This window comes from Aphis gossypii, chromosome 2 (assembly GCF_020184175.1).
Source record: "Aphis gossypii isolate Hap1 chromosome 2, ASM2018417v2, whole genome shotgun sequence".
NCBI classification, from domain to species: domain Eukaryota; kingdom Metazoa; phylum Arthropoda; class Insecta; order Hemiptera; family Aphididae; genus Aphis; species Aphis gossypii.
Window position 1 is genome coordinate 35708898 of NC_065531.1, and position 20429 is coordinate 35729326.

The 20429-nt window shown below is 28.5% G+C and overlaps 1 protein-coding gene across 1 annotated transcript in view; it reads left to right on the forward strand.

Moving 5' to 3' along the window:
* Positions 1-20034, forward strand: part of LOC114126801 (cadherin-89D) — a 43446-nt gene extending 23412 nt beyond the window's left edge. The window contains exons 3-23 of the mRNA XM_027990822.2: positions 11496-11626; positions 11708-11857; positions 12033-12141; positions 12238-12575; positions 12665-12871; positions 13075-13439; positions 13538-13664; positions 13834-14074; positions 14152-14298; positions 14361-14535; positions 14629-15089; positions 15604-16180; positions 16296-17111; positions 17186-17331; positions 17432-17568; positions 17651-17869; positions 17945-18099; positions 18398-18466; positions 18559-18771; positions 18868-19236; positions 19343-20034. Coding sequence (XP_027846623.2) covers positions 11496-11626; positions 11708-11857; positions 12033-12141; positions 12238-12575; positions 12665-12871; positions 13075-13439; positions 13538-13664; positions 13834-14074; positions 14152-14298; positions 14361-14535; positions 14629-15089; positions 15604-16180; positions 16296-17111; positions 17186-17331; positions 17432-17568; positions 17651-17869; positions 17945-18099; positions 18398-18466; positions 18559-18771; positions 18868-19236; positions 19343-19499 — 5309 coding nt within the window. The 3' untranslated portion in view covers positions 19500-20034. The remainder of the gene's footprint in view (positions 1-11495; positions 11627-11707; positions 11858-12032; positions 12142-12237; positions 12576-12664; positions 12872-13074; positions 13440-13537; positions 13665-13833; positions 14075-14151; positions 14299-14360; positions 14536-14628; positions 15090-15603; positions 16181-16295; positions 17112-17185; positions 17332-17431; positions 17569-17650; positions 17870-17944; positions 18100-18397; positions 18467-18558; positions 18772-18867; positions 19237-19342) is intronic.
* The last annotated feature ends 395 nt before the right edge of the window (positions 20035-20429 follow it).

Sequence of the window (20429 nt, forward strand, 5' to 3'; positions counted from 1 at the left end):
ATTTAGTATATTAATAATTATTATTATAATTTAAAAACTCGAAATAAATTATCTTAACTGCACTCCTAAAAACGTATAAAAATAACCTAAAATATGCTTAAAATACGCACCTCTTTGCATTGAAAATTTCTGATTAAAGTTTATGTAAAAATCAATGTTTTTTTAGATTGATCAATTTTAAATAGCATTATTATTATTTCCTATCGCATTTTCCTCTTCTGTTTTCACATCTACGATCAATTTACTGTAAATATGTAGCAAAATATATCCAATTATAATATGGGATTCAGTATATAAATCTTTGATAAATTCATTAGAGGATGATCGATAATACAATTAAAATTTATAATTAATTTGTTTATAGTTTATTCAAGTTTTTAATTATATAAGTTTATATTATTATTTAAAATTATATTAATCATAAAATATATGCAAAAATCGTGAAATATGATCTTAAAATTTAAAAAATATACATGTATGAATAATTCAGTAAAAATATGCATTAAAAGTTTTGATATGTCATTTACAAAATCATAAAATTAATATATTGCTAACGTAGTATTAAATCTACAATGAGCAAGAAAACACAAACTTTGTACTCTAATAATGTACATATATATAATTATACTGTATTGTTCAGTAAAAGTTTTAACAATGATAATGAAAAAAAGAAAAGTTAACAAAGGCTACTGCAGCAGCTGGTTTGATCTTTGTTGAAATGCTGACACCTACTGGTCTTGCTCTTTCGTACAAGTTTGATCTCGTTATACCGTAAAACGTTTAAAAATAAACTTTATACTTTATATTGTAGCTAATGGTAATCAAAATTAAGCGTAGGTATCAAGTCGTGAATTGAAGATTTCTACCTATAAACTATATATATAATAAAATAAAATGTCCACTATCAATTCAATAATTAAGTGTTACTTACGTAACTTTTTATATTGTAATAAAAAAAATTAAACGATCTCATAAATTAAATTCTGTATTATATAGAATAGATATGATGATTATAATGTGTGCTTAATTCCCACGTGCAGTTCTAGACTAAAGATTTCGAGCATATAATTATTATGATTTCTTTTAAGTTTTATTACGCGTTTCAATGTAACAATATTACCGTTGAAAATAATATAATAATTTGTGTTTTCTTTTACAACTGTTAATTTTTTTACGTCAGCGAATACGTGCATAATATAGCATATAATTAAAAGGAATTGGATTTTAAATTTTTAAAACAGAATGGTCTTATTAATTAAGGGCATACCAAATTCTCATTTATATGTTCTCGGTTTTACAAGCATATAGTGACATAGTCTATTTATGATCAGTAGTTCACGTTTAGTTTCGTTAGTTTTAACATCATTAATTGACGTATTATTAAATTTAAAGTTAACACCATCGGTGTTCTCTTTTTCTTGGTAGGTACCTCAATGTGTGACCAATAGTTTTAGGATTTGAAAATTCTCTCGACTCGCTTTAAAATTGAAATACTGCAAAAAAACAAACCCAGTGCTAGGAATACAAACAAATAGCAAAGTAATTTTTAAATTTGATATTATAAACTATTTCATTCTAATATATTAAAACTAATAAAACTTCTTAATGTTAATTGTAGTTTCAAGTTTATTTTCAATTTTAGTATATCATAAGCTATTTTTAAATCTGAGAAATTTAAAAGAAAACTCCTAGAGTAAAATCTCCGCTCCCGCATAAAATAAAAAAATACAAGTATCAATACAAATATTGATTTGAAAATTCTCAAAACAAATGTGCAATTTTTTTTTATTAGTTTACAAAATAGGTATTGGAACAATATTCAATCCGATCGATTAATTCCCCGGAAAGGGGTTCGAATTGGGGACGAAGATCAGCAATAAAATTTGTCGAAGGAAATATAATAATACAATAGTTTTGTAGTACATTTTATTACACTATGACTATATGGTTCAGGAAAAAGCTTTTATCTTATTATGTAATATTTCCAGTGTTCGGAAAAACTCTAAGCCGGCTAGTAACATGTTGGTACAGTGAATAAAATGTCGATACGACAATAAAATGGGTCTTAAGAACGACAACGACAATTAATACATCACGCTCCGCGACGGTTTTGACGTAATAACCGGTCCACGGCTGTAAATCGCATTTTTATACGTACAACAGACGCGATGTATATGTATATATATATATCACGGGTGTGTTATACCAACGACAGCGACCGCAATTGTCAGCACTATAATTTATAGTATAATTTAGCCGCACAGTTGACAGTGACTGTTGCAGTTGTGCCGGTGACAATATAACACTGTAAGAGTGCCTATGTGACTACGTATAATAATATATTCGGGACACGCGAATTTTCCGATCGATCGCGTGCACCTACAAATATATATATATATGGGTACAGAATATAAAGAACTATGCGCCTATGATCGAACACGGGAAATACGGTTCACGTCGTTGGCTCGCGACTCACCGAGTTTCCATACCTATGCGTCAGACACACGACACGCGCATACACTTTTACTCGCGTTCGGAACCGTATACACGAACACTACAGCCGACGTGTTATACAACATTTGATTATTTAATTGTCGCACAAGTGGCACCGTCGATGTGACTACAGATCTCGGAAGTTGTCGTATCAAAAAAAAAAAAAAAACGCATACTAATTATCGCGATATAACAAATATCCAAAGTTTTCCTATAAGATTGTCCCGTAAGATATATATATATATATATTTTGGCACTTTAGCAACAAATTTTTAAACGAAAACTACCAAATTAATAGTATTTACAATAAAATATATTACAATTCGGAAATAGAAGGATCAAGGAATAAGGATGATATTAAGTTATATAGGTAATTTACGGTAACTGTTAATTCGAATGGTATGTAGTTAATATTTTCTATCAAATGATGCTCACGTATGATTGGTAAAAAAAATTTAGTATTATCGTACAGAAACAAATGGTATATAATAATATTCGCAAACGTTTTAAAATAATTAGTATTGAATGAAGGAATCCATGTTTGAAATATTGTACAAAAAAAAATATATATAAATACATATAAATTCATAAATAAGTTTAGATTTGTAGCTTACTAAGCAATAAACAAAGTAAATAAAAAGATAATATACAAATTCAAAACTTCTAAGCTCTATAATTATAACAATTATATTACGAATGAATCGAGCTGTGTCGTATTTTGAGTTTTATAATGTTTTTTTCAATTACAAACACTATTAAACTTTTATGAATACTTATTGTACCCTATAAATTATATTTATATAAAATATATATTATACAAGCATACATTGGCTCTAAAACTGATATTTTATGTTGGCATATTTAAAATCACTATAGTCTGACATCGAAATGGTGAACTAGAAATAATAATATTTGTAGTGAAAACCCGGGTTGATCGATTTTTTTTTTTTTGAAAATGCAAAAGTTGTCTTGGACATAAAGGATAAGTGCGTCACCTCACGTAAAAAAAAAATTTTCCGCAGTGACCACCGATATACCTGTAAGTAGGAGAAAATATTTCTGCTATATAACTGAAGTGACCGATAGGTTTCATCGTTTTTGTCGTGAGTGCGTTTGAAGATAGACGCGATGATTGTATGTACATTACGTTTTTCTCGATGTTATTGTATGTATACAATTTATTATATATGTCGTCCTGGTGAAAGCAACAACGCCCAGGACGATATACGGTTGGATTCGATGTGTATATATGTACATTATATATAATATGTTTCGGTCTATGCGCTCGTGATCGGATTTTCCTCATAGTTTTATATAATTATACAGAGTGCTATATTTACACAGCTACACTAATTTTCAAAGTAAATTAAAAAAAAAAAAAATCTTTTCTTTAAATCAATTTAAAGCACCGTATGTATTGATAGCATTACATTTTTAATAATAAAAACATTTATTTCTTTACAATTGTTTATATTATTAATTTAAAATATTTTTTCTGCTTCTGAAATGTATTAAAAATGCGTTTTCATTAAACATTAAAAAAAAAAAAAAAAAAAAAAAATGATTTTTGTACATTTTAAAAACTTTTGCGCTTGTTAAATATTTAAAAATACCTAAATTAAAAAAAAAAACGTGTTTTTATGCACAAAAATTGACTCGACTTAGAAAATGAACGCAGCTACTAACTGTACTAACAAGTAACAACTATAGGATCACTCAGTATACGGAACAATTCTATGGTGATGAAGGACGGAAGGGGACTTTGAAATCCGTCACAAACCATACGGATTGGATTACGCAACACTTGTCAAACCAATATCAACAATAATATTTTACTGTCCCCGAAACAATGTTGGAAGAAGGGGCTTAAATAATAACGATCGAAATTAACAATGATAACGCGTGACAAAACACAAATCGCTACGCCGTTCATATTATTATACGTTGACTGCACCTGTGTATATAGCATCAATTTCAGTCCAAACTCGCACGGATACACAAAATAACCGATTATGTAGTGTTTGATACATGTATTTTTATAGGTACCTATGTGTGTAAACTATACGGGAATTAATATATTACGTAATATTATTAAATGGAAAAATTGCGAGAAACTCGGAATGGAAAAAATATCTGTCGAGCGATGTGCGCCGTCGCATAGCTCGTCTTAATTTTACCTAATCTATAGTAATAAGTTATAATAATTAATATTTACAAATATAGATCGTCATAGACGCGGGAAATGAGGGATTTACCAGATAAATATTTATTGGGCGAGTGCAGTGATGGGTAACCGCTCCGAGCGGTGCTTTTGTATAGGAAGGCCTTTTTTTGCAATATGATGGCTCGGTTTAGCATTTGTTTAGTTATTATAATACTATTTACGATTTTTGGTAAAAATAGCTAAAATTATCGCAGGATCAATATTATATCCTATATTAAGTAAATATACTTAATAAACTATTTTATACAGTCCGTGACTACTCCCTTACTTCTCTGGTTGTGTCCTCCGTTACTGCTTCGTCTTAATGTATATGAACATTGGAGATATTGTATAGAATAATCCCACGGACAAAATGAAAAATTTCAATTGTTAAATAATTCAAGCTTTTCAATCAATTTGTCTACGTACCATTGGTAAATCGCTTATTGTTATGTAAAAAAATTAATTACTTCACGATACCTCCTAATTAAAACGCTCAATGAAATGGAAGTAAGACTAAGATGTAAATAAGGTGACTGGATGATTTCCTACAAATAGTATTATCACAGCATTTTTATCAATATACGAATACTATATAGCTTGTAAATATTCAATAACCACTTTAAAAAAAAAAAAATAATAATAATAATAATCAAATAGCCAAGAATATATTTATAATAAATATATTATAATAACGCGTAGATCACAGGATATAATATGTATTATAGTGTGCAATTTCGTTGTTAATTTCACGCGCATAATCCACCCAGGACTCGATCTCTACTGACTCCACTGCTCCGGTGTGAACGAAATACGTCATATAAATTATAATAATAATAATACTTATATTAGAATATTGTAATATCGTATCATTATATTATTATTCCCGCGTTCACTAATACATACGATGGTGGTCACCGACAATGGAAACGATTGTTTTCGCGACCCAAACGACACACAATATTATATGTATATAACGTTTTAAACATATTATATTATTGTCAATACATGAGTATACAATGTATACATAGTAAATAAATTGATCAGCGTCCGTGTGCGTGTGGCGCCAGAGAAATTCACACGACCGTGTGCGTTACGCGATATAATTATTGATTTACAAAACAAAATGTCGACGACGCCTTCACCACCGTAACCACCGTCGCTATACTGCAGCCGAGGAGTTAAGACATTTTTTTCCCAGAATGTGTCTCTCAAGCCTTTGTCCGCCGGCCATACACCGTGTGAGTTATATTGACCGCTGCCTATGTGTTTAATTTATATACAGCAGATATAATTTTCGATAAATCCTAATCCTAATAATAATAATAATATGACGACATATTTTTTACAGTTTTTGTAGTACAATACACCGCGCAATCGATTTTCATAATAGACACACGCGAAACGGGTATTGAAATATTCTAGAATCATGTAGATATATATATATGCACATAATCATCCATAAATAATAAAGACATTGCGGAGTGCCGAGCGCAGACTGGCAAGAGTTTGAGATCATAGTGAACATCACTATGAGTATATGATTTAAGTTCAATGATCGATGTATAAAATATGCATTCTGTTCCGTATTTTTATGAAATTTAAAATAAATGCGTGTCGTGATTTTAACATCAATAGTTGATTAACCATAATAAACATTATGATAAGAATGAAAAAACGTGGAAAACGTATAAAAAAATAGAATTATGATATACTATATATACTAAATTATTATTTACTTATATTTTCAAAAAAATCAGTATATAATATTTATTAAAATAATAAATGCTTCAAATAAATACGTAGATATGATGTCGGATATTAGTTGTTATCGAATATATATAAATAATAACATATTATTTATTTAACAACTGTACGAATCATATAATATTGATAATATATTTTAATTTACATATCCTTGTGCAATATAAAAGTCGACCGAATTCAGTAGTCAGTACAAGCGTAAATATAATATTGGTATAGTACCGAATAAAGTTTGTCAAAATTGAATTAGACGAGATTTTGACGTGGGTGGAAAACAAAATATCCTTCAAGACTTAGATAATACGCTTAAAGTGTACATATATAATATGGTGAAAGATTTTGAAGGGACTTGTAATATTATATATGAGGGTCACGAGAACTCGCGTAGAAACGTGATTAATCGAAAAACGTTAGTTGCCGTAGATACAAAATATAAATTTTAAGCAAGAAAAACTTATGTTCAGAGAAAGGTACTTTAACATTAAATTGTGCGTAAGATATTCTACTGCAAGCAAAAGTAACATGAAAACATTTTATATTTAAACGTTATTATTTTTTTAAATTTTTATTTGTTGATGCTTGTCCAATTACCAAGTCCCCCATCTCTCCAAAGATCATACTCCACGCATGAATACTAACACATTTTTTTAAAGAAATATTCAATATAATAATTTAATTAATATACAGGTAATTAAATAATGAATGTATTAAAAGATGGAAAGTAAGTAACCGCTTGGCTGTACAGCAGGTGTCTAGTGTACCTTGTCATTAAGTCAGCCACTGTAATGAACGTGACGTTTAATTTCATAAATAAATCATTGTATAAAAACAATCGAGCAAAAACGATCCGTCAGCCTATATTACAAAGTATATTTTACGGTATATTTAAACTGATATTATTATATTAATAATATATGCAACTATTAATAATACTGCATAAGCTATAAATAGGCAATAAAATAAAATGAATTTGAATCTTTTCAAAATGTCATTTTGCAAGAATGAGTATAATATAAAAACTAATCTATAAAATAATATTTTAGAATTAAAAAAAAAAACTAAAACCAATATTTTCACTTTAAATTTAAAGATATGTGAAGTGACTTATGATAATAAAAATTATGTTCATAATATATTTTTAATTTTTTAAAATATAAATTATATGTATGTTAACATTATTAAATGGTTAAGCTTTGTGACCTAGCTTAACCTTGTTATTAATAATTTAATTTAAAAATTAAACAAATTAAAAAAAAATGAAATACCCGACAAACACAAAAAAAAAAAATACGGAAAAAAACACCTATATCATCCTAAAATAAATGCATTTATTATTCTGTTAAAAATTTAATATATAAGTATAAATAACAGTATAATAATATAATAATAATAATAGTCATTATCTTTTATTGCACTTGAGACCTAGAAATTTATTATTAATTAAGTATAGGTAATATTTATATATAATTCTTTTTTTTAAATTAATTAATTTAATTTTTTATCATATGCAATAATATTTATAATATAATATAATATTGTATACTACACCATCTTAAATGATAATTATTGATATGTGGTGGATTTGATGTATGTACCTATATTGTATATTTTATACATATTACTTATACAATTAAAAAATATACAATATAAACGTTTGTTTATTCGTCTACATTTAAAAATATGCTCTTCTCCTAGATATTTTGTTCTAGATTCATCCCTGGTTCATGATGCCAGAATTTAAAGAAATCATTAATAAAAAGTCATTTAAAATGATAAATTACTGGTCTAGTCCGAGTATATGATACAAAACCATAGTCTGAGCACTCTTAGCTAAGAATTGCAAATTAAATTAATTCGTTAGATTGGATTAAATTACATTTTTTATGTACAAAAGAGGTAATTCAAATAATAAAACAACTAACCTACGGCGTGCAGATCTTTGACTTGTTAACTTAAAGTAAAAGAAAATATAAAATGTTTATTATTTTATTATAGTTTATTAAGTGAATTTTGTTATTTTGTCTTTGACATCGAAACTGAAATTAAATAGATTTATAGTTCAGATGTCTGACAAAATAAATGTCATATAGAGTCTATAAGACTAAAACTTAAAAGGAACTATCTCTCTCTTTCTATATATATCATAATAAGTACAATACATTGAGTGCTTACTTCAGTTTTGGTAAACAACTCTATGCCATTTTACTGTATCATTTGCTATATGAATAATAATTATTGAGTTACTAGATGTATACTAGATGTATGATATACTTAATCTAGAACATAGGACATTAAATAAGACTATAATTTTAATGTAAAATATTATCGAGGATTTATAGTAACATGTATGCGTGTATCCGAACAAATAATAATAATAAAAAAATTCCGATTAGTTTTTTGACGATATGTAATATATTGAAAAATAAATAATTCTAATTCCCTTTATAGTTTTCAAACCAGTATATATTTTTACTGCGTTTCCGTCAAGAACAGTTATTTTATTTTTATAGTCCACGGAGATACCAAAATAAAACTATTTAACATAGAATCATTTACGTTTAACTTTCACAATAATTTAAATATCAGATATACGTATGTATGTGTGTGTGTGTGTGCATATAAATATATAAATTTATTACATATTTAATAAAATGTAATCTATCAAAACAAAATCAAGAATTTTTTCTTAACCGTTTTGTAATAGCTGCAGATATTGCTTACATATTATTTGAATGCATATATTATGATTATTTTCTATTACTTTTCATTCGAAATTATTAGAGTAATCGCTTTTTAACATTGTAAAATAAATAAGTTTAATTCAAAAAAATATAAAATATAATTACATTTTTGATCGCTTATAAAGTATAATTATTTTAAAAATAAATTTCGGTACTTATTGTTACATAGTGTATGATAACAATAGTATCTATTTAATAGAATCTATTAAAATAATGAGAAGTAATATCAATAGGTACACATAATTGAATAAAAATTATGAAAATTTAAATTAAAAATACTACTCTTGACACCGATAGTACAAAAGAAACGATTTGTTCTTAATCATAATTGAATTATCACACTTTTCAACACGAACCTATACTGGTTAATGTCATTAATCGATTGCTATACCATACTATTATATTACACATATGTGAATGTGATGTATTTTAAACCGGGTTAGTTCTATTGATTATTTTTCACGTTATACGCATAGAATAGACATATTATATAATAAATACAATATAATTTCGAATTGTTATTGCTCAATGGAATTGGACGATGTAATAAATCTATTCAATGTCAGAAAAAATGTCCTATTTTTTTTTGAGCTGATCTATTATACTGATTGCTTTTTGTCTCGTGTAACTAAACCTAAATCTATTTATATCACACTTAAACCACACTCTGCCGCATCGTCACTATACATTGATTTTAACTAAGTATAATATCTCACATGTAATGTTTGTTAGAATAACATTCTTCTTCGGTTGGTATTGGCTTCATGCATGTTTATATGTATATATATTTATGTTGGTTCAGTGTGGCAGCCCAATCAAAATTCGAATATTTTTAAAAAGTAATTGATTTATATTTGATTGCGTTAGTATTAAAATATTATTTTATTGTGTTGTAATATTTTTTAAATTGTCCAAATATTTGCCTGATACATGGCAATATAAAACTACTTACTACCTATTTGTTTAGTAGTGAACTACTATAGCTCAGTTGGTTTAAAATGTCTGTAATATATTCAACTTATTATTAACGTAAGACCAACATTTCGTTAATAACAAAAAGTGTAAACAAGACAATGTAACATAACTTTAGGATAATATTGTAAAACTATTGTTTATTATCATTAGATCTATTAATTATTAGTTTCTTTAAATTATTAAGTTAAAAAAAAAAAAAAAAATAAGAAAACTATTTTTTACTTAAATTACATTTATATTTTTCACTAAATCTTTCTAGTTTAACATTATTATTTTTGTACGTATTATATAATACAATTTATTTAAGTGTTTAATATTATGTGTAGAATTTATTTACAAATCGTGATTAAAATATTTGCAGTAGTTATACATTTTCATAGTTACTTTTTACATTGGTTTACAATTAATTAATTACAGGTTTAAAATAAAATAGAAATATTTAAACAAATTTAACTAAAGACATTTTTCAAACTTGAGTCTTTTAGTATAATAATACAACATTCTAACGACTGAAAAATATTACTTTTATTGATGTATTACATTGTTTTAATTTTTATTACATTCGATTAAGGTATTTAAAAAAATCTAGGTATGTACAGATAAAGATATTAATAATAACTTTAATCTGAATATTGAAATACATAAATTATTTTTTTTACATTTATGTAAATATAACAATTTTAGTACAATAAAATCAGTAATAACTCTTATTATAATAATAATCATTAAAATTAAAATAACTATTTGTAGTGCATTAGTACCTATACTACTTATATAAGTCTATACTGTACTAAAAAATTCATATACTGTGTACTATATATTATATGAACCTATTTATTATAAATATATTTTATTGTAAGTTAGGACAGCAAGGTACCCATAATAACAGCAATATAATATGGGTGTTATTGATAAATTTTTGTTTATACATTTTGATTTTGTTGAATAATTCTTATTTATTTGAATATTGACATGTTTTTTTTTTCTTCAAATTAATTTTTTGAATATATGTAATACATTATGTATTTATATATTTTAATCACTATATTATATTGCTATTATTAGAAATTTCACATTTTGTCTATTCAACATCAATATAAAAAAAATATAACATTTTAAATAACTAATAAGCTTAGATAGTTAGTTTATTTATTAATATAGTTGAAAAAGTAAAATATTAAAAACTAGATACGTGCTATATGTCATATTTTTTAACCCTGTAATATTTATTTTGTTTGTGTATTTGCGTACATAATTTTAAATCTTTAAATGAAAAAATATTTTATACTTACTAAACAAATTATTTATTATGTCATAAGGTTGCCAATTTTATCCCATCGACAATCACTTCAGATTTATCAGGTTATCGGAAACCACACCAGTTGGTTCTGAGGTGATGCAGATCGAAGTGTATCCAAGGAGAAACCTCAGTTTGCAACCAACTGATAATGTAAGCATTGCATACATTAATCGCAAAAATATAAATAACGTGAACATTAAAATTATTTATATTAAATATTTATTTCAACAGCACGATGATGTGGCATTTTTTAAATTCCGTACAATTAACCGGACAACGATTTCATTAAGATTAGCTCGATCACTAGATGATTTAGTCGACCGACCAAATCCCATCGAACTACTTAAAGTCAAACTAGTATGTGGAGTTGAAGATGTTTCGGTAATTATTATCTTTTCATTCATTTATAGAAGTTAAGATCTAGTACAAATGGAACATTTTTATATAAGATTTATGAAAATATTTATTCTATACGTGATATGTTAATTGAAGCAATCTTATGATTAGATTATATAATACAAAACTGTTAACTATTGGTTTCATAATTCAATTACAGATTAGCTCATCAATTGTCATAACTGTCTTTGTAGACGATGTGAATGATAACAATCCTTACTTCGTGAATGCACCTTACGGAGCTGAAATTTCTGAATCCACACCTGTCGGTAATTAATTGTTTTATATAAAATAATTTATGATAACTTATGATTGAAACTATAATATAATAGTTATAAGCACTTAATAATAATACTTTATCATAGGAACAACTGTCGTACGGGGAATAAAGGCATTAGATGCCGACAAGCCATCAACGCCGAACTCAGAAGTACGATATTTAATCGCTGCTTCAAAGTCTCAAGCTAAATTTTCATTGGTAATGGATGCTAATGGTTCCGCAGCAGTGGTGCTAAAAGAACCACTCAACTTCGACAGCGGTGATGAACAATTTTTGTTAGAAATATATGCCAAAGACGAGGGGTCACCATCCAGGAACATCAGTACAGTAGTTGACGTACGAGTGAAACGTGATGAGTCCAGAGTACTGAAATTTACTAGTGAAGTGTATCACAGTCAATTTAAGGAGCATTTTCCAATAACGGTAAGAGTTAGTAGAATATTTTTGAAGTAAATAATTTTCTTTTAGTAATTTTGTAAATATATTTAAAAAAAAAAATTGTAAATGTACAGGGCAAACGAATACTCCAAGAAATACCATTCAACCCACCGATTCATGCATTTTACGAAAACAATGCTCTCAATTCTTCGATCAGATATTCTTTGATATCACCAGACTTCGATGAAGATATATTTCATATAGATCAACTGACTGGCAGAATATTTCTCGACAAGGAAATTGATGCCGACTTGCTACCATCCAATATATTTTTAATCAAAGTAAATGAGCAGTTGTTTTTATTTTATAAATTTTTAAATTGTATTTATTTAATACAATTCATGGACAATAATTAAATGTCAATAATAATAATAATAGGTTACAACTGATGGTTTTGTAATATTTTACTTTATTAAATTAATAAATTTATGATTGTCACCACTCACCACTTTTGTAAAATCATTTATTTTTAAAATGTATATAGATTCAAGCAACTGATTTGAACAACCCTTCTAAAAATGCACTGGCTGAAGTGGAAATTGAAGCAATGGACGTGAACGATAACCAGCCAAAGTTTGAAGTCGATTCATACAACGTTAGCGTTTATGAAAACATCCCGAACGGCTACAACGTACTGAGAGTGATGGCGACGGATCTGGACCAAGGGGATAATGGAGAATTTGTCTATCATCTAGTGGACCCCAGTCAGGCATTCACCATTGACGGCAAAACTGGTTGGATAACGGTGCGAAATCACACAAAGTTAGATCGAGAACAAAAGTCTAGTTTCTCTCTGCGAGTGTATGCCCGGGAAAAAATACCGTTCGTAATGCAACAAAAAGAAACGGGGTAAGTATTGATGTAAATAAAATACAACCCGATCTTTTATAGCACAGTAACTATTAGTTAAAAAGTATAATATTTACATTTACATAATCGTGTTTTAGAGATGCGTTTGTTAGTGTTGAAATTACCTTACTCGACGTAAACGACAATACCCCGACATTTGTGCCAAATAACCAGTACGCTTTCAAAACAAGAGTCGACAACACAATAGGAGCAACAATTGGAAAGGTATAATATTAAGTAAAATATATATTATCAAATTAGTCATTTATAATACGAGTACACACCTATGCTTCAATGTTTATTTCATTAACTACACTACTTAAGTCTCAAAATATTTATTCATACATTGTATTAAATATAAAATAAATAATACCGTTTTATTTTTTTAACATAGGTTGAAGCTATAGATCTGGATGATGGCGATAACGGACGTGTGGTTTATAAGATATCTTATTCACCGAATAATGAATCTGAACTTTTCGCGATTAATCCTGACACTGGTGAAGTGTATATGAATGAAATACCAATAAATCCGGGCAAACATACAATAATTGTGAACGCATCTGACCAACCAATCGATCCAAAAGAAATGAAATATTCTTTAGCTGTGGTTACAATCACAATTGTCTCAGAAGGTATTTAATTGAATATTTTAAATTTTCATCAAAATTGCAATTCTTTTTATATAAAATAAATGTTTTATGATTTACAGAAGTGATCAATCCTGATTTTGTTAACGCTCCATACGAATTTTGGGTTGGAAGTGACGTTCCTGTTGGCACTAGTGTAGGTCAAGTTCGAATAGTTTCAGATAATCCTAGTATCGATTACGATTTACTTCACACATATCAAGAAGGAGGTATGTGCTCAAATAAAAATTATTATATCCGTGTATACATTGTTAACTTCTTGAAATTACAGTACCGTTTGCCGTGGAAGAGAAAACTGGTACGATATCGGTCGTTGAGGTCATTTCGAATTTTGATCGGACTGATTATGAATTCGAAGCGGTTGCAACAGATAATCGAAATTTGATTATTTCAACAAATGTGACTATTCATATAGTTTATTCGGATTCTAGTCAAACATTGACAAAGTAACGTATAGCTTAATTTTATACTCAAAATTAATTAAAAATATGTTATAGTATAATATGTAATTATTTTGTATTAATTTAAATTATTTATAGAACTGTAGATCCAATTAGCCTAGTGTTTCGAGTTCGTGAGAATCTACCGGGTGTTGCTATCGGAAGATTATGGAATGTTGATTTCTCAAACTCATCAACCATGTCTAAGCCTAATTTTATAGTTGCCGACCCGGATGACGGAGAGTTATTTACCGTGTCCGAAGATGGCGTTTTATACACAAAATCTGGCTTGGATAGAGAAACCAAAGAAAGTTTCAAGTTGACGGTCATTGCAGATCGGAAGACTAAAACTGGTATCCACCATGCGACAATTTTCCAGATACGTATAATGGTCGATGACGAAAATGATAATGCACCAGAATTTCAAAAAACATACTATGAAGGTTCAGTATTGGAAAATTGTGACGTTGGTACACTCGTCGAATTAAATGCACCTGTTAGAACAATCGATCGAGACATGGGATCTAATGCTATTTTTTCATTGACATTAAATGGAGAAGGTAAATCGTTTTTCTTATATTTACATGCTTTGCTTTTTAAAAGTTGATATATTGCTTGAAATATTGTAAGATGATAATTGTTGTAAAAAATAATTATATTCATAACAATCATAACTACTAACAACATAATTCATTATTAATAATTCAAGCTTAATTTGTTATTGATAAAATTGCAAGTTAATGTTAGTTTTAGCATTCCTAAAAAGACTATTACAATTGAAAAATAAAATATATTTTTATAATTTATAAAATGCAATTTATATATTATGTCTTTTATTATTTAATCTACAAAAAGTTATGTTTTGCAAAAGTCAAATATTTTAATTATTTATAACATATTGCTATAAAAATAATAAAAACAACTTATACGTAAATTAATCATACATAATGATATAAGTATAGTAAATGTTATGAATTTATCACTTTTACTCATTTGTTTTGATATTTTATCAATATAAATATGATAGATATTAAAAATGTTATATCATACATTTATAATACATATTAATTTTAGGTAGTGACATTTTTACAATCAACAAAGAATCTGGAGATGTAATTGTTTCGAAACCTATTATTGATAGAGAAGTTAAGGACACTTATAATCTTAAGATCGTTGCCACAGATCGAGGAAATCTATCGTCTGAAGCTTACCTTACAATACGTGTAATCGATCTAAATGATAACATACCCATTTTTAAACGTATAACCGTTTATACAAAAGACAAACTAAGAGTCGCTGCCAGTACAAAGTCAAATATATCAGTCACATTGGGAGACTATTCGATACCACATCGATTGGATAACGCCACTACAACTGCCGTCATATGGCTTCCTGAAACGATACAATCTGGTACGCCAATACTGGCAGTGAACGCAGAAGATGCTGATTCCACCGGATCAACCATCACATACAAACTAGTAAAGAGTGGCATGGAGTTCGCTATTCATCCGATTTCGGGTCAGCTATCTGTGGTTGGTCAGTTAAAAATCGGTGAACAAGAATTAAACGTCACAGCGGAAGACGAAGGCGGTCAGATGACTTGGATATTGATAGTTATATTTGTCGAAGAGGACATTTTGTTTGAAAAAAAGTAAGTATCAATACTTTTGTTTACCAACTAAATGTTTTACGAATTTTCTCTTAATAAAATAATATTATTATTATGTTATTATTATCATAATCATTACTATCCTGTCGTTTTTTAGATTATATGAATTTTGGGTACCTGAAGGTGTGTATAAACATCATGAAATCGGTTGCATTACTACGGAAGAGACTTCGGTCGTATACTCGTTAACCAAAAAAAGTTATAGAAATCCCACGTTCGTTATGACTGATGTTGGATGTTTATTGGTATCTGGTGATCTAGACAGAGAAACTAGAGAATCATTTGACCTACGGTTGACGGGTAAAAGAAAGTCTGGTGGAACTCCGTCAACGGTAGATATCGTCGTCAAACTGTTAGATGTAAATGATAATGCTCCACAATTCCGAAATCATCATCGGGTACGAAAACTGTCTGCCGGTGAAATTGGACTGAAAGGATTTGAAGGAGAGCTCACAGTGCCCGTTTACGAAGCAACATTGGCCGAAGCAAGTACGATAGGAACCATGATTACGAGAATCGTGGCTGAAGACCCGGATGGGCCAGAAGACGGAAATTCTTTAGTAACGTACAGTCTATTCGGACCGGGTTCTGCATTTTTCGACATAGACCACGTAACTGGAGTGGTTACATCAAAAATTCCATTGCAAGGGGGTATTTACAATGTTACTGTGGTTGCATCGGATTCGGGTTTTTCTAGAAAAGATAATGCCGCGTTATTAATTGTCAGTGTTGCTGACAAAAACTCTATAGTTGAAGAACCGTTGCTTGAACTTCGTTATTTTGAAGTGGAAGTGGAAGAAAACTGTATAGTGCCATTAGAAATTCTCAAACTTAACGTGACAACACGGTTTAGACGGTCTGCAACTTCCGTGAGTTATTCAATAATTCCCTCGGAAAACAGCGAGAGTTTTGAGTGAGTTAGCATTGTATGTACAATTATTATTAAACATAATACTAATCATAAAATTAAATTTTTTTTTTCAACAGGATTGATTCGAAAAATGGCAATATTTACCTTATTGAAAGTCCTGATCGAGAGTCTACTCCAACTCTCACAGTAATGGTTCGTGTTGAAGTGACAGGGAGGAAAGGTAAATCCTCATACATTGTACATCCAGTCGCACATGACATAGGTACGATATTTTAGCGTTTTATAATAGTAATATAATAGTGTATTGTAATAGTAATTTAAATAATTCAATGATAAAACATTACTACAATTTATTGGTTTAGCACTTAACGAAGCTCGAATCGTACTCCGAATAATCGATCAAAACGACAACTCTCCTATTTTCACAAATGATAGTATACCAGTGATCGCTGCTGTATCTCCGTTAACAGGTTATGGAACTCCGGTGGCAACAGTTCAAGTATGTTTAGTGTATTCACGTTATGTTAATATTTAAAACAATTATTTTGAACTTGTCTAAATATACATGTGTAAAACTTCAGGCGACAGACCAAGATTTGGATATTAACTCGGACATAAGGTATGCAATAGTCGGAGATCCTGTTGAAAAAAGATATTTCAATGTTGATGAACACACGGGTCTGATACGAACGGTCGGAGGATTTAATCAAATTTTAAATAATACCGTTTTTGGTTTTGATATACGAGCCACCGATAAAGCTGGCGCGCCCAACGGGAGATCAGCAATTACAAATGTCTTTGTTAGTTTTACATTTTTAGAAAATTATAGATTGTAAACTCTTAAAATAATATTGATTTGTTTTTTAATGGAAAAGGTTTACGTTTTGGATGATCAGAAAATAATAACATTGGCTTTGGGAAAACAACCGTCAGTGGTTGAGAAAAATACGGATGTCATAATGAGTTCAATGACTAATATTACTGGGTGTATGGTTAAAATATGGAGAATAGATTCAAATATAAATAATATGTAAGTTTCAACTATTTATAAATTTAATAAATTATCAGTAAAATTAACAATTCTAACGTTCAAATGTTTTCTAAAGTTAATTAATAATAAAATATTACTAATTGTGTTCATTTAAATCGCTAAAAAAGTTAATTTTAAACATCAATTGACTTTTAATAAAATATGATTTTATTATAGATTATGCTATGTGTATAACTAGATAACTGTATAAAATAAATATCTAATTTTTTATTAAGCTATTTTTTACTAAATAATTATTGCACTTAAATGTTTACGGAATAATATGTATCTATTTTAGGACTGATATTCAACTTTATGCTGTGGATCCAATTACAAATGCATTGGCAGATAGTGATTTATTAATGAAGTAAGCGTATTTTATAATACGGTTATTGATTTTATATTTAAATATAATTTTGGTATATACTTACTAGTCTTTACTGTGTTTATTTGTATCAGTTTGATGTTGGATCATCAAGATGAAATCAATCACGAATTAAAGCCACTGCAATTCATTGGATTTTCTCGTATACCAAAAAGTCACAATTACGTAGTGGTAGAAAACTCATTAAGTCTGTATACAACCTTTGAACTGTTAACGGTTTTGTTTGGATTCATTATATTCATGGGAGCCATAACTGGCGTAACGTGCGTGTGCACGGGACGTAAGAGGTACAAAATAATAAAATAAACTATAAAAACACTTTAAGTGACGAACTTAACGTTTGTTGCGGTCGACCATTATGTTATTATTACAAACATTTGTAGGGAGAAGAAAAAGAATATTACTTCCTACGGAAATTTTGGTTTCCATGAGAGGTCTCCGTTCTCTTTCAGTAATGGAAGTCTAGCAAGGCTATCAACCTGCGAACCCCGATCCCTACAGAACCCCACATCGTTCATAGAGGGTTCACTTTTGTACGGTGGAGCTGTGACCAATCCTAAACATTTACGAAGGGGTTTGCGATGCAATCAGTCGAGGTCGATCATACCCGTTGAACCACCAATCACTCATATGAGGCTTCCTTGTGGGACCAGAAACGATCACCACGATCATTTGACAAACGATTGTTGTTCGTGTAGCAGTGCCACCGGAAGCACGGGTACAGCCAGTTTGACTGAATCCTTTGTCATGAAGTAAGTACCGCCAGTCTAATATAATAATAATATCGTACTGGTAGGTGTTACCTTTATAATATTGTAGTCGGAGGTAATTATTTAACAACATCATTATGTTGAACAGGTCTAGCGAAAATTTCGAAGACTCGTTGCGTTCGATTGACAGGTCTAATAATAATAACTGTCAAAGGCATCAGCGGTGTTGCAATGAAGATGATTCGAATAATACACAAACAAACAACACCAATATTAAGGTCTGCAAGTGTCCGTTGGCTCTGTGATTAAACTGCTCATTATTTTATTATTATTTTATAAATCTTGTACATATTATAATATTATTATGTATATACTATATATTATTATTATTATTATTATTATTATTATTATTATTTAATTCGTTATTAAAAATAAAATCTGAAAAATGAAATACAGTGCATTTCTTAAAATAATACATTTAAAATTATAAATTGATGTTATTTAAACTTATCTTACTAAATGAAAAAACTCTAATTCCATGTTGTATGTTTAACAATTTGATGTACTGACGTGTGATACAAAAATTGTGTCAGCCAAAACATTTTTTTGCTATTATAACTATTGGCAAAATGTCAAACACTTAAAAATGTGACAAATTATATTTTCACCTAGAAAATGAGCTGTGTTTAGTTTATGGGCATTTAATCACATTTTTTAAATAAAAACACTTGGTCATTCTTTTAGATTTCAAGACAGTATACAATAATAGCACAATATGCTGCTGCTGGAAATGTTTAATCATTGTAGCGACAAAACGTATGCACGATAAATAATAAATAAAGATGTAAACTAATTCATAGCTATTATTAAAAATAAAAATATAATAATTAAAAAGTTAAAAAGTATACTATTTTATCATATTTAATTAAAATAAACTGAAAATTCTATAACAGTCTGTTTAGATCAAATACGTAAAACAAATGAATTTATTTATTAAGTAAGTATCTAAATGTCTTAGATATTGAAAGTATTGAGAGTAATCACCATAGAAAGAAAAACAATTTCAAATTAGCGAGTCGTTAAAATAACATTGCAAGTAATACTATTATCATAGTATATATACATAATATAGTAGTTTGATTTATAGGTTAAAATGGTTAATGATTCAATTTTATTATTTATTTGTTTATTTACATGCTATGGCCTTATGACAATTTTTGTAACTTGATGAACAA